The sequence below is a fragment of the Pristiophorus japonicus genome, chromosome 17 (genome assembly GCF_044704955.1).
Source record: "Pristiophorus japonicus isolate sPriJap1 chromosome 17, sPriJap1.hap1, whole genome shotgun sequence".
Taxonomy (NCBI): Eukaryota; Metazoa; Chordata; class Chondrichthyes; family Pristiophoridae; genus Pristiophorus; species Pristiophorus japonicus.
This window is the reverse complement of record NC_091993.1, coordinates 119,692,924-119,708,059: the sequence shown is the minus strand read 5'-3', so window position 1 is coordinate 119,708,059 and position 15,136 is coordinate 119,692,924. Positions and strand designations below refer to the sequence as shown.

Here is a 15,136-nt window from a genome sequence, read left to right as displayed (position 1 = left end):
TCAAAATAAAGAAGTGGTTTTCTTGTGGTAGTGCTCCTTATAACACTACTTACAACCGTTCATTCGTGGTGACAAATGGGAGGATTTGCTGAGTTCACTATTTGCTCTGAAACCATGAACTTGTTGCTTTTTATATAGAATTAGTTAGGGCCAGAAATGAGTTTCAGCCGGCGGCACAGAATGGGCGTTATCGGATCGCCCGCCCGTTATACACAGCGTCTGATACTCCGTTCCATTTTGAATATTACGCGCTGCGTGTAACGGGTAACCAATCGATACCGCCTGTTTTGCGCCACGCCCAAGACGAATTTCTGGCCCATAGAGTCTAGAGCATAGAAGCAGGCCATTCGGCCCAACAGGTCCGTGCCGGCGTTTATGCTCCACACGAGCCTCCTCCCTAATCCCTTCTTCACCCAAACTCCAACCCCTTCCTCACCCAAACCCAAACCCCTCTTCACCCAAACCCCATCAGCTTATACTCACGCATACGGTTTCACTACAATATTAGCAGAGGAATTCTCGCCCACTCGTCAATTTAAGAGTCACCTACTTGCCAGTAAAAATCAAGAATCCTTTGTGTTTGGGCCCATTTGTGTCAGCGAGCACACGGAACATTAAACACTTTCAACATCAAACACTTTTGTAAAGCTGGAGATGTGGAGTGTTGGAGCGGACACTTCAAGCAGAAACCCAGGTATCCACGCCTGCCCATGCTTAACGATTGGAAATAACGTGTGGTTAATCTACTGATTTCGTTTTTATTTTTAAAACTTGTTTATAATTAAATACTGATATAAATCTAAACCAAGCCGACCCTGTAGCTCGATCCATGACACTGCGTTTAAATTAGGTTTTCTTTGTGCAGTCTGTCATTCCTCCGGTAGCTTAACTTCTTCCGTGAGTGAGGTGTTGACTAGCTGGGCCGCTTACTACCTGAAGAGAAAAGATAGAGATTACGTTTTTATATTTCCTCATTAAAATTGAGTGTATTGGGGAGTAACTGTTTTTCTCGTCTAAGCACTTAAAATGAAACTTTTTGTTTATTACCGTGCCTCTTATTTCCCTCAGTTAGAGCAGACACATATTTTCTGAAGTCACCAGTACAGTTTGAGCACTTGTTACTGTATTGTATTTGCTTCAAGGGTTCTTTGCTGAAGAATTCATAGCAACACATTGCTATTAAGAACTAGTTGGTTTATTAACAAAGGTTTAACAATCACATTACACATTACCAGTTCATCCACCAGGCTCACAACCACCTGCCCCATCGTGGATCCCCCGAACCCAACTGGCTGGGTCTTGTGAACATCTCGTGACTGGCTAAGCCACTCCCAACTCAACAGCTTTACAACTATTTTGCTGCAAACTTTAATACGGCGGTGGGGGGGGGAGGGGGGGGGGGAGGGCACTAAAACCAACACATTAATCAAATTAAACTTTTGCCAGTAACTTAAATCAAATTAAAATTTGGTTGCCGGGAGTGATGATGCACTCCAGTCCCTCCAGCGCCCACCTCTCGCAGAAGGCCGCGAGCGTACCGGTGCACACCGCGTGCTCCATCTCCAGGGACACCCTGGCCCAGATGTACCCGTGGAAGAGAGGCAGGCAGTCGGGCTGAATGACCCCCTCGACCGCCCGCTGCCTGGACCGGTTAAAGGCCACCTTGGGCAGGCCCAGGAGCAGTCCTACGAGGAGGCCTTCCGACCTGCCCGCTCCCCTCCGCACAGGGTGCCCAAAGATCAGGAGTGTGGGACTGAAGTACAACCAGAATTTGAGGAGCAGTCCCTTTAAATAATGGGTTAGGGGCTGCAACCTCACACATTCAACATATGAGATTAAAAAGTCATTTATCTCATTGCTGTTTGTGGGACCTTGCTGTTATATTGCAGGGAAACGTGGCGTGCAATTTATGCACAGCAAGGACACACAAACAGTAATAAGATAAATGATCACCCTTGCCACTGATTACATTGTTTAAGGTGAACCAGGCTGTTCACATCTTTAGCATCCTATTTGACCCCAAGTTGAGCAACCAAACAGTGGGGTGCCACAGGGATCAGTGCTGGGGCCTCAACTATTTACAATGTATTTACAAGAAGGGACCAAGTGTAACATAACCAAATTTGCTGATGATACAAATATAGGTGGGAAAGCAAGTTGTGTGGAGGACGGAAAGAATCTGCAAAGGGATATAGATAGGCTAAGTGAGTGGGCAAGAATTTGGCAGATGGGGTATAATATGGGAAAATGTGAGGTTATCCACTTTGGTAGGAACAATAAAAAAGGGAATTATTATTTAAATGGCGAGAGATTACAAAACGCTGTGGTACGGAGGGATCTGGGGGTTGATTCCTGGGATGAAGAGGTTGTCTTATAAAGAAAGATTGAGCAGGTGGGCCTATACTCATTGGAGATTAGAAGAATGAGAGGTGATCTTATTGAAACGTATAAAATTCGGAGGGGGCTTGACAGGGTAGATGCAGAGAGGATGTATCCCCTCGTGGGGGAATCTAGAACTAGGGGGCATAGTTTCAGAATAAGGGGCCGCCCATTTAAAACGGAAATGAGGAGGAATTTCTTCTCTGAGATTCGTGAATCTTTGGAATTCTCTACCCCAGAGAGCTGTGGAGGCTGGGTCATTGAATGTATTTAAGGTGGAGATAGACAGATTTTTGAATGATAAGGGAGTCAAGGGTTATGGGGAGCGGGCAGGAAATTGGAGTTGAGGCCATGATCAGATCAGCCATGATCTTACTGAATGGTGGAGCAGGCTCGAGGGGCCAAATGGCCTACTCCTGCTCCTATTTCTTATGTTTTTATGTACATGGAACACGGACTCCTCCAGACTCAACAGCTCTACAACTCTTTTGGTTGTAATCAAATTAAGCAATTAAATCAAGTACCCCCCTGATTAAAGGGGGAGGACATTCCAAACATTTTTCAAGTGCCCTTTTTATTGTTTTTTTCCCTTTTTTTTTGTTTTTTTTTGTGGGGGTTTTTTTTTGTGTTTTTTTTTAGGGCACCGAGAGGCAAATTATACAAGTGCCCCCTGACTCGGGGGACACTAAAACCGGCAATAAAAAACAAATTAAACTTTAAAACATGTAAAACAAAATTAAAATTTGGTTGCCTGGGGTGATGATGCACTCCAGTCCCTCCGGCGCCCACCTCTCGCGGAAGACCGTGAGCGTACCGGTGGACACCGCGTGCTCCATCTCCAGGGACATCCTGGCTCGGATGTAAGCGCGGAAGAGAGGCAGGCAGTCGGGCTGAACGACCCCCTCGACCGCCAGCTGCCTGGACCGGCTGATGGCACCCTTGGCCGTGCCCAGCAGCAATCCTACGAGGAGGCCTTCGGACCTACCCGCTCCCCTCCGCACAGGGTGCCCAAAGATCAGGAGCGTGGGACTGAAGTGCAACCAGAATTTGAAGAGCAGCCCCTTTAAATAGTGGAATAGGGGCTGCAACCTCACATATTCCATAAAAACATGGAACACGGACTCCTCCAGACTCAACAGCTCTACAAACCTGTGAGCATACTCACAAGTACATTCATTACAGTTACTTACAGGGGAATGCACTGGGACTGTCATTACACGGTGCAGAGTTTGGGAATAGTGTGCTGTTTGGGATCATTTAAACACAGACCCTGGGGTTTGACTGTGGGTGGGTGGTACGGGTCCTGCCTACATTGTTGCAGGGTTGCCCATTGCACAGCACGAGGAGGGGCCTGTGCTTTCCTGTGGCTCCAAAAACAGATACACTTCTCAAGTAATAAAATCGTATTCTTCTCCAGAAACTCAAAAAACTGTGGAACTCCTTACCCCCTTCAATCTTAGGAACATTGGAACAGGAGGAGGCCGTTTAGCCCCTTGAGCCTGTTCTGCCATTCAATGAGATCACGGCTGATCCGCGACCTAACTTCATTTACCCGCCTTTGCCCCATATCCCTTAATACCTTTGGTTAACAAGCATCTATCAACCTCAGATTTAAAGTTAACAATTGATCTAGCGTCAACTGACATTTGTGGAAGAGAGTTCCAAATTTCTACCACCCATTGTGTGTAGAAGTGTTTCTTAATTTCACTCCTGAAGCTTGGCCGTGGCTTTCAGGCAGCCAAAGGCCTTATCGGGAGGGGCACCTTTGGCCCCCATCTGATTTAGGTGTTGGTTGAGGAATAAATAATAACCCAAGACACCAGGAAGGATTCTCTTGCTCTTCTTCCAATAGTGGCCATGGGATCTTTTACGTCCACCTGAGAGGGCGGACCTGGGTTTAATATCTCATCCAATATCATAACCAGTTTAAACAAATATAACATTTTGGGAAAAGGCTGCATGTTCTCTTCTTACCCCCTGTGAATCTCATTGTAGACAAAGTCTCCTTCGTTTCCACTGATCATCTTCATCTCTTCCTTAGTTAGACTCAGTAACTGAGGGCCAGAGAGAACCCCCAGAGACTTCACAGTGCTAAAGGAAGGGAACAAGAGACGTGTGAGGAGCAGAACACACAAGGGCAGAAGATTAGAGCTGAGTGGGGAATGTACCTGGCATAGAATGAAGAATAGAGACAGGTGAGAGGAAAACCTTGGAGCGAAGATCAGAACCATGAATGTCATGTATTCAACTGTCACTGTAATCCATGTATAAACTGACCTAAGTTGTACACCGTGAGAACACTGACCACTAGGTGGTGAACTTGTGGGAGACACTCCTAACCTGGACTTTCAGGTATAAAAGGGGAAGCTCCACCCATCTTCTTCACTTCAGTGCTGGAATAAAGGTGACTGGTCACAGAGTGACCTTCTCTCTAGTATGGGTCTCGTGTGCATTTGTACTGTATAGTAAGGTCATATTAATGAAGAAAGCACCTCTCAACGGGCGCGAGGGATACAGGAATGGAGAACAGAGGCATCTATGGTGTGTACATCACAATGAGTCAAGAATAAAGACAGATGAGGAAAAAATAAAAGAAAGGATTTATATAGCGCCTTTCACGATCACCGGACGTCTCAAAGCGTTTTACAGCCAATGAAGTACTTTTGGAGTGTAGTCACTGTTGTAATGTGGGAAACGTGGCAGTCAATTTGCGCACAGCAAGCTCCCACAAATAGCAATAGGATAATGACCAGATAATCTGCTTTTTTGATTGAGGGATAAGTATTGGCCAGGACAGGGGGCTAACTCCCCCTGCTCTTCTTCAAAATAGTCCCATGGGATCTTTGAGAGCACAGTCAGGGCCTTGGTTTAACGTCTCATCTGAAAGACCACACCTCTGACAGTGCAGCACTCCCTCAGCTCTGCACTGGGAGCGTCAGCCTAGAATTTTTTGTGCTCAAGTCCCTGGAGCAGAGACTTGAACCCACAACCTTCTGACTCAGAAGCGAGAGTGCTACCCCCTGAGCCACAGCTGACACTGCAGCTCACAAGTGTGAAGAAGGATACGCGAGAAGTGATGAATTGATGCCACTGAGGAGCGGACCAGACAAGGAGCAAAGAGGGGAAGTGTACAAGGAGCATAGCTCACAGAGCAACAAAAAAAATACACCACAGTGAGTTATCGAGTGATCCAAGTGGAGCAGAAGCCTGCTACTGATAAAGTCCAACCGCTTTTCTCCTTAGCTCTCTTATCAAATAAAATGGATGGCAGGGTAATATTTGTGAGGCTCCATTCTGAGTGGAATTAATGGCCCAAAGAATTGTGAGCTCCGCCAATCGGGCGTCAAGTCTGAATGTCTGATCCGTGCTGCCGTCGATCGAGAGTACGTGCCAAGAGCCTCACATTGCAGAATTTACACCCCGTCTTTGTGGGGCACCATTTTTACTGAAATTAGCCCTTTGAGCACGACAAGGATGGTGTGTACTGACAATATAAAATGGGTCTCTTCTCTGTAGCAAAGAGATGGCTGCGGGCTATGATTATGAATGGCTAAACATACAGAAAATGTTTCCACTTGTGGGGGAGCCTAAAACTAGGGGCCTTTAAATATAAGACAGCCACTAATAAATGCAATAGGGAACTCAGGAGGAACTTCTTTACCCTGAGAGTGGTGAGAATGTGGAACTCGCTGCCACAGGGAGTGGTTGAGGCTAATAGCAGGGATGCATTTAAGGGGAAGCTGGATAAACACAAGAGGGAGAAAGGAATAGAAGGATATGGTGATGGGGTGAGATGAAGAGGGGTGGGAGGAGGTTCCTGTGGAGCATAAACACCAGCACGGACCCGTAACAAAATAACAAAATGCGCTACATGTAATTCAGTGGAATAATGGTTCTTTTAGTCGTCAGTCCATTATTGAATGAAGATGCGCTGTAAGTGATTTTACAATCCAGAGTTTTGGTCAATTTGTGGCTCACCGAGAAAAAGAATATTAGTCCTGGGGAATGGATCGATCCCCATTTCATAAATTAAGGGTCGGCATCACGTGCTCCTCTGTCAGGTGTAGAAGGACGAGTTACAGACATAACTCTCTGTTTGTAGACTAATGTTGTGGTTCAGCCCAAGCTCCAGAAACACATCGCTGAAGTATCATTTCCCACATCACTCACCCGTTGGCCTCCTTAAGTGCCAACAGTGTCAATTAAAGCTGAATTAGAGGCAGTTCTACGCACTATTTCACGTAGGACGCTCACAGTCGACAGAGATGGGGCTTTTAAGAGGCCTGTTCCGAAGAACAATTGGTGATTTTGAAATATCTGTGTTTGACGCGCCTATTTACAAACCGGGTGAGTGCAGCATAACCTTTACTTACAGTCTTGAAAAATCTTTCATCTGGAGCCAAGTTGTCACCTCCCTGGGTGTGGAGTGTACTGTCAGGTCACAAGCGTCAGCGTAGGGGGAATATGGGAGACCACGCGGGTTATTGACGTGCTATGTAAAATCAGAAGTCACATTAAAGGTCATAACAGGAGACAAAGCAAATCTGTGAACTGGGGGGGAGAGAGGGGGGATTGGGAGGGTGGGAGAGAGGAGGGAGAGAGGGAGATGATCGTGAGGGGGGAGATCAGGGGGGGGGAGAGAGGGAGGGATCGGGGGGGAGAGAGGGGGAGAGAGGGGGGGGGATCGGGAAGGGGGGAAGCCATCACTGTCCCTCCCCCTCAAGCCTCCATCTAAAATGGGAGGCCAGGCCTCAATTTGTCTATTTAAAGAAGGACCCACTGTGGGTGTACCCCACACCTTGTCAAAGGGTCAGTATCTGGATATGGCTGGAAAGGGAACGGGATCATTTTAACTGCCCTCCGACCCCAGCACAATCCGGGGGATTGAGGTGAGGGGGGCGGGAGCGGGGTAGGCGGGGAGTTAAAATTGGAACCCGAGTATCAAATGTCCTAGAATATTCTCCAGAGCACTTTAGTATCAGCACACAGCTATACAATGCGATTTGGAAGAACATGATATATAGAAAGAATAGGCCGATATGGTGCCCCACAGCAAAATCAGTGGCATATGGACTGGGGGGAGGGGGAGGGGGAGGGGAGAGGCAGGGTTGGGGGAGATGTTCCTTAACTGTACTGAAGTGATTTGGAGAACTGCCAACTCATAAATCAGTAACTAGAATCATAGATGTTTGTGGCACGGAAGGAGGCCATTTTGGCCCATCGTGTCCACGCCGGCCGACAAAGAGCTATCCAGCCTAATCCCACTTTCCAGCTCTTGGTCCATAGCCCTGTAGGTTACAGCACTTCAAGTGCATATCCAACTACTTTTTAAATGTGATGAGGGATTCTGCCTCTACCACCCTTTTAGGCAGTGAGTTCCAGACCCCCACCACCCTCTAGATGAAAGAATATCCCCTCAACTCTCCTCTAAACCCCCTACCAATTACTTTAACTCTATGCCCCCTGGTTGTTGACCCTTCTGCTAAGGGAAATAGATTCGTCCTAGCCACTGTATTGAGGTCCCTCATAATGTTATAAACCTCAATAAGGTCTCCCCTCAGCCTCCTCTGTTCCAAAGAAAACAACTCCAGCCTATCCAATCTTTCCTCATAGCTAAAATTCTCCAGTCCAGGCAACATCCTCGTAAATCTCCTCTGTACCCTCTCAAGTGCAGTCACATCTTTCCTGTAATGTGGTGACCAGAACTGCACGCAGTACTCCAGCTGTGGCCTAACTAGTGTTTTATCAGCATTTTATTTTTTACAAGGGTGAAAGGTTTTCTTACCGAAGGACGGGGTTCCTCCCGATTCACTAGTTGCATGATGTTGGATGGTACGTAACCAACGTGACTGCTTGAGTTCCGAACTTTCCACCACTGCTTAGTAGCCTCCAACACCTGAAACACACGAGAGGTCGGAGTGGATGGGTGGGGATTGCCGGGACCACAGCGCACAATGAGTCAGCAAAGCTCAGCAGAACTGGACATCTCGATGAGTCACTGAGATCGACAGCCTCGGCCCGGTAGTAACCCGTTTTCTTCGGCAGCACCTCCCAAACCGGTGGCCGCCACCGCCTTGAAGGCCAAGAGCACCATCACCTCCAAGCTCCCCTCCCAGTCACACACCATCCCGACTTTGAAATATATCGGCCGTTCCTTCATCGTCGCTGGGTCAAAATCCTGTCCCCAGCAGCACTGTGGGAGCACCTTCACAACACGGACTGCAGCGGTTCAAGAAGGCGGTTCATCACCACCTTCTCAGGAATGGGCAAAAAATGCTGAGCCAGGGGAGCCTCAAAGTTCCAATTCATCTCACCCCGTCAGCATATCCCTCTATCCCTTTCTCCCGCATATGCTTATCTAGCTTTCCCTTAAATGCATCGATACTACTGGTCTCAACCACTCCCTGTTGTAGCGAGTTATACATTCTCACCACTCTCTGGGCAAAGAAGTTTCTTCTGAATTCCCTATTGGATTTCTTGGAGACTATCTTATATTGATGGCCTCTAGTTTTGAACTTCTCCACAAGTGGGAACATTTTCTCTACGTCTACCCTATCAAACCCTTTCATAATCTTAAGGATCTCTCCCAGATCACTCCTCAACCTTCTCTTTTCCAGAGAAAGGAGCCCACAGCCTGTTCAGTCATTCCCGAGAGGTATAACCTCTCAGTTTCTGATGTCATCCTTGTAAATCTTTGTAGTGCCTCCTCCAATGCCTCCATATCCATTTGATCAATTTTAAGACCATCATAGGCGGGTCCCTCGTATCGAGGATGACTTGCTTCCTTGCCAAAAAGGAATGAGTTCACAGGTCCTTCAATGAAGGACCTAATATTCCAGATCCCGAAGATACCTGTGCGTGGATTCTTTTAATATGTGGTGGCTGGTGTGCACACCAGCCACCACACGGGCTTGACAGAGCTAGGTCTTGGTCCAGTGGCAAGGGTTAACCAAGACGACTGGAGACCAGCTCTGCTGCACGGACTTAGCGCGCACTATCGCAGTGTGGGATGGGCCCGTGCTGCCCCTGGGCCCTCGCCTTTTCTGGGCCTCGAACTCTCACCTCTCCTAGGCCCCGATCACGTCACTCCACGATCACTCACCGCTCCTGCTGTACCTGCCCACGCTCCAATCACCGACCTGGGTTATGGTGTCGTCCAATCCAGTCTCCCTCTTCACAGCCATCACTCTCCTGCACCAGCACGCACTGTACCTTGAAGTGGTATGCCAGAACTGTGCACTGTACCATTACCTACCTCTAGAAAATCTCCTTTCATCACCGAGAGTTCTCTGGTATTTCTTTTCACAAAATCGTACATTGCCCTGGCAAACTGAGGATCCTTCTGTGACCTGTCGGGACCAAGCAGTGACCAATTAATAATTCGACCCTGGCATGTTCTTCTGTTCTAAAAGCCTTCCTTTGTTAAAAAAAAATGTTTCCTCATCTCCCCTCTGGTCCCTTTGCCAATGATCTTAAGTCTGTGTCATAGAAACATAGAAAATAGGAGCAGTAGTAGGCCATTCGGCCCTTCTTCTGCACAGCCATTCAATATGATCATGGCTGATCCTCTATCTCAACACCATATTCCTGCTTTTTTTCCCCATACCCCTTGATGCCTTTTGTCTCTAGAAATCTATCTGTCTCCCTCTTAAATATATTCAGTGTCCTCTGGTTACCGACCCTCCTGCCACTGGAAATCGTTTCTCCTTATTTATCGAAACCCCTCATCATTTTGAATACCTCTATGAAATCTTCCCTTAACCCCAGCTTCTAAGAACATAAGAACATAAGAATTAGGAACAGGAGTAGGCCATCTAACCCCTCGAGCCTGCTCCGCCATTCAACAAGATCATGGCTGATCTGGCCGTGGACTCAGCTCCACTTACCCGCCCGCTCTCCATAACCCTTAATTCCCTTATTGGTTAAAAATCTATCTATCTGTGACTTGAATACATTCAATGAGCTAGCCTCAACTGCTTCCTTGGGCAGAAAATTCCACAGATTCACAACCCTATGGGAGAAAAAATTCCCTCTCAACTCGGTTTTAAATTGGCTCCCCCGTATTTTGAGGCTGTGCCCCCTAGTTCTAGTCTTCCCCACCAATGGAAACAACCTCTCTGCCTCTATCTTGTCTATCCCTTTCATTATCTTAAATGTTTCTATAAGATCACCCCTCATCCTTCTGAACTCCAACAAGTGAAGACCCAGTCTGCTCAATCTATCATCATAAGGTAACCCCCTCATCTCCGGAATCAGCCTAGTGAATTGTCTCTGTACCCCCTCCAAAGCTAGTATATCCTTCCTTAAGTAACGTGACCAAAACTGCATGCAGCACTCCAGGTGCGGCCTCACCAATACCCTATACAGTTGCAGCAGGACCTCCCTGCTTTTGTACTCCATCCCTCTCGCAATGAAGGCCAACATTCCATTCGCCTTCCTGATTACCTGCTGCACCTGCAAACTAACTTTTTGGGATTCATGCACAAGGACCTCCAGGTCCCTCTGCACCGCAGCATGTTGTAATTTCTCCCCATTCAAATAATATTCCCTTTTACTGTTTTTTTTTCCAAGGTGGATGACCTCACACTTTCCAACATTGTATTCCATCTGCCAAACCTTAGCCCATTCGCTTAACCTATCTAAATCTCTTTGCAGCCTCTCTGTGTCCTCTACACAACCCGCTTTCCCACTAATCTTTGTGTCATCTGCAAATTTTGTTACACTACACTCTGTCCCCTCTTCCAGGTCATCTATGTATATTGTAAACAGTTGTGGTCCCAGCACCGATCCCTGTGGCACACCACTAACCACCGATTTCCAACCCAAAAAGGACCCATTTATCCCGACTCTCTGTTTTTTGTTAGCCAGCCAATTCTCTATCCATGCTAATACATTTCCTCTGACTCCACTTACCTTTATCTTCTGCAGTAACCTTTTGTGTGGCACCTAATCGATTGCCTTTTGGAAATCTAAATACACCACATCCATCGGTACACCTCTATCCACCATGCTCGTTATATCCTCAAAGAATTCCAGTAAATTAGTTAAACATGATTTCCCCTTCATGCATCCATTTTGCGTCTGCTTGATTGCACTATTCCTATCTAGATGTCCCGCTATTTCTTCCTTAATGATAGCTTCAAGCATTTTCCACACTACAGATGTTAAACTAACCGGCCTATAGTTCCCTGCCTTTTGTCTGCTTTTTTAAACAGAGGCGTTACATTAGCTGCTTTCCAATCCGCTGGCACCTCCCCAGAGTCCAGAGAATTTTGGTAGATTATAATGAATGCACCTGCTATAACTTCCGCCATCTCTTTTAATACCCTGGGATGCATTTCATCAGGACCAGGGGACTTGTCTACCTTGAGTCCCATTAGCCTGTCCAGCACTACCCCCCTAGTGATAGTAATTGTCTCCAGGTCCTCCCTTCCCACATTCCTGTGACCAGCAATTTTTGGCATGGTTTTTGTGTCTTCCACTGTGAAGACCGAAGCAAAATAATTGTTTAAGATCTCAGCCATTTCCACATTTCCCATTATTAAATCCCCCTGCTCATCTTCTAAGGGACCAACATTTACTTTAGTCACTCTTTTCCTTTTTATATATCGGTAAAAGCTTTTACTATCTGTTTTTATGTTTTGCGCAGGCTCTCCTCATCACTGAAGGCCCTCACCCTCAGTACCATTCCGGTAAATGTCCTCAGCAGCCCCCTCTGAAGCCTGGAAGGAAAAAACTTGGGAGTGATCCAAGGCACAGTAGGATGCTGTGATGGGCGGGTGGGAAAGTTATTGTTTCGAGATAGATGAGCAAAATGGGCCGAATGGCTTTCCTCATCTGTATTCACCTTGTGATATTGTACTCACCTCTCAAAGGGTGCACCGCGGGGGTCTTCCATCTGCCAAGGGAACAAAAGACAGAATCCGATGAGATGAAAGAATATTTGTGACACGAATTCTTTTTCAGTTAAATTGGGGCTATTTTAACCCTTTTGATTACAGTCACATGCTTGTCCTAATTAATATGTTGCTGTGATAAGCTGAATGTAGGTAATGTCAAACCACTTTAAATCTTAGCTGGATTATTGCCAATCCTCCTGTAATGCACGCATGTATCCGTTCTGTGGTCCCGGTCCATATGTCAAGTTCGCCCTGTTCACGTTAGTCAATCTCCTAATTATGATGCTCGCAATGGCCATTCCATTGCGATTCCATGGGATCGGATATGAGTTCGACTGTCAAAGCCCAAGGTGTCCATTAAGCGTCTCGGGAAGGTTGGGCACCCACATTCGCTGGGCTCCCCATCTCTGTAACCTCCTCCTGCCCCACAACCCTCCAAGATCTCTGCGCTCCTCCAATTCTGGCCTCTTGCACATGCTCGATTATAATCGCTCCACCATCGGCGGCTGTGCCTTCAGCTGCCTGGGCACTAAGCTCTGGAAACCCCTCTCTAAACCTCTCCACCCCTCTCTCCTCCTTAAAGATCCTCCTTAAAACCTACCTCTTTGTCCTAAGATCTCCTCATGTGGCTCGGTGTCAAATTTTGTTTGGTTGCACTCCTGTGGCGTTTTACCACCTTAAAGTTGCTGTGTAAGTGCAAATTGTTGGTATTGTGCACCGGACTGTGCAGTTCACCAGAAATGCCACAAGAGGACAGCTCAATAGTATTCCTCACTTACAACGCTCCATCCTCAACACTGTAACAGATGAAATTAAAAAGAAACAGGACCCTGCATAGGGCAAGACCCCTCGTGAACATTTCCCAGCTTCTGCCGAGTCTCCATCCTTCATATTTAGGAGTGCCGCCAACACCAGGAGGCCTGCGTATCTGTGGTCATGTCGTGTGCGAGCAGACCCACCATATGTAACACTGAGCAGCTCAGTCTGTCTGAAAAACACCGGTGTTGTGCCATGTATAATGAAAGTCTCTGCACTGTTTAGCAACTTGTAAAGAAATGTAAATGTATTCTCACCCGTTCCCTGTACTGCTTTCATCTGCATAGTGCTACGTGTAACGTGATTTGTGATCGCTATTGAAATGTATCCTGGAATGTAATGTAAACCTGTTCAACATCTGCTCCATGTAATACCCTTATTTGCACAGTACTACATGTATTGTGATTTATGGATTGTACTAAACTATATCTTGAAATGAAATGTACGCGGGTGCATTGTATGGAACTGCTGTCAGCATCCAAACGAATTGTATGGAATTGCTGACCGCAAGGTACTGAACTGTTTTCCAACGTATTGTGAAAATTTTATATGAAAAATAAAGTCTGTCCTTCCTATTATTTAAACTCGAACATAAAGCTTTCCCCTTCCTCCCTTTATTTTAGAGTTTGAATAATAGTAAGGACACACTGAGCTGCCCATCATCCTCCCACTCACTGTACAACTTGAAGCACTTTTTATCCCTTATTGGCCCGATGTTTTTTTCTCGCCCAGGACACTACAATGCTGCGAAAGTGGGTATGAGACAATGCTCCCGTTAGGCTACGCGGTTACGCAGCACTCTACAGCTCCCATGCAGCTGGCTCACCCTCCTTTAAATGGAACAAAACCACGCATGTGCAGAAATTTGAATGGACCACGTAGCTAAAAGAAAATTAGGGGGAACATTGGTATGAGGGGATAGTGGTGGGGATGGGGAGGGGGAGGTGGGTGGGAGATGGTGTCGGGGGAAGAAAGAAGTGTTTAGCACGAAGTCTAACTAATAGCAAGTGCTGTTCGTTGCTCTGCCACAGCAAATTTTGGGCTAATCTGTTTTTTAGCGATGTTGGTTGGAGGGGGTAAATATTAGCCAGGGAGAACGCCTGTGCTCTTCTTCGAAATAGCGCAGTGGGATCTGTCATGTCCGTCTGAAAGACGGCGCCTCCGACAGTGCGGCTCTCCCTCAGCACTGCACTGGCAGTGTCAGCCTGGATTGTGTGCTCAAGTCTCTGGAGTGGGACTGGAACCCACAACCTTCTGACTCAGAAGCAAATCTGCCCGTGTGGGCAACTGCGGACACAAGCCCAGAACCGATCATACTGGTTCCTTAGTTGCTGCTGATTTGGGGTAGACACGATGTTAGCAGGACTCATTGGGAGAGAAATTCGGCCATGCCTCTGTTGCGGCGTTATTCCAGGCGGAGCGGGACTTTTAGCGCCTCGAAAACGTTTGGGCCTCCCGCCCAGAAATTCGTCAGAATCGGTCGAAGAGCTGACAGGGGCGCTAAATTAGCCGTTGCACACCAGAACTGCGGGGGTGGAGGGGGGGGGGGCGCGCTAATGAAAATTCTGACGCTAAATTTAACCGTAACATTGCGCATGCGCTGAACTCCAATTCAGATCCCGGGAAAAGCCGAGTCTTAAAGGAGCGGTGTAGTAATGCACCAATTAAAGTTTTCAAAATCACTTGTTTACAAGCCGCATTGTTATGTCTGTCTGCTGCTGCAAAATGGGAGGCTCACGCACCGTGCTGTGTGTAAACGTTGCACTGACTGTGACCTCCCAGGGAAGTGCTTCCACATCCCTTTAAGCAGCCAGAGTTAACGACTCTGCAAGCCTGGACCCACTGTTTTTCCAGACGTTGTTCTTGGTGGGCGCTCAATGAGGCGGGCACAACAAATTTACCAACCGGGGCGCGAGCATGGGCATTGCACCAGGAATACGTCAGGATCGGAGCGATCGTCAGCGGCCGGGCGCTACTGGTTTGCGCCCCCGGTGAGCCGCTAATGAATTTTCAGTCGGGGCGCTAAACGCTACGCTCCCGGT

At 47.2% G+C, this 15,136-nt stretch overlaps 1 protein-coding gene across 1 annotated transcript in view; it reads right to left on the bottom strand.

The window, feature by feature from the left end:
- Nucleotides 1–4,349: 4,349 nt before the first annotated feature.
- The window catches only part of eps8l3b (EPS8 signaling adaptor L3b), a 53,803-nt gene continuing 43,016 nt past the window's right edge, over nt 4,350–15,136 (bottom strand). Inside the window, exons 14-18 of the mRNA XM_070859187.1 lie at nt 12,246–12,277; nt 9,635–9,728; nt 8,165–8,275; nt 6,753–6,871; nt 4,350–4,470 (exon numbers count right to left, since the gene is read on the bottom strand). Coding sequence (XP_070715288.1) covers nt 4,350–4,470; nt 6,753–6,871; nt 8,165–8,275; nt 9,635–9,728; nt 12,246–12,277 — 477 coding nt within the window. The remainder of the gene's footprint in view (nt 4,471–6,752; nt 6,872–8,164; nt 8,276–9,634; nt 9,729–12,245; nt 12,278–15,136) is intronic.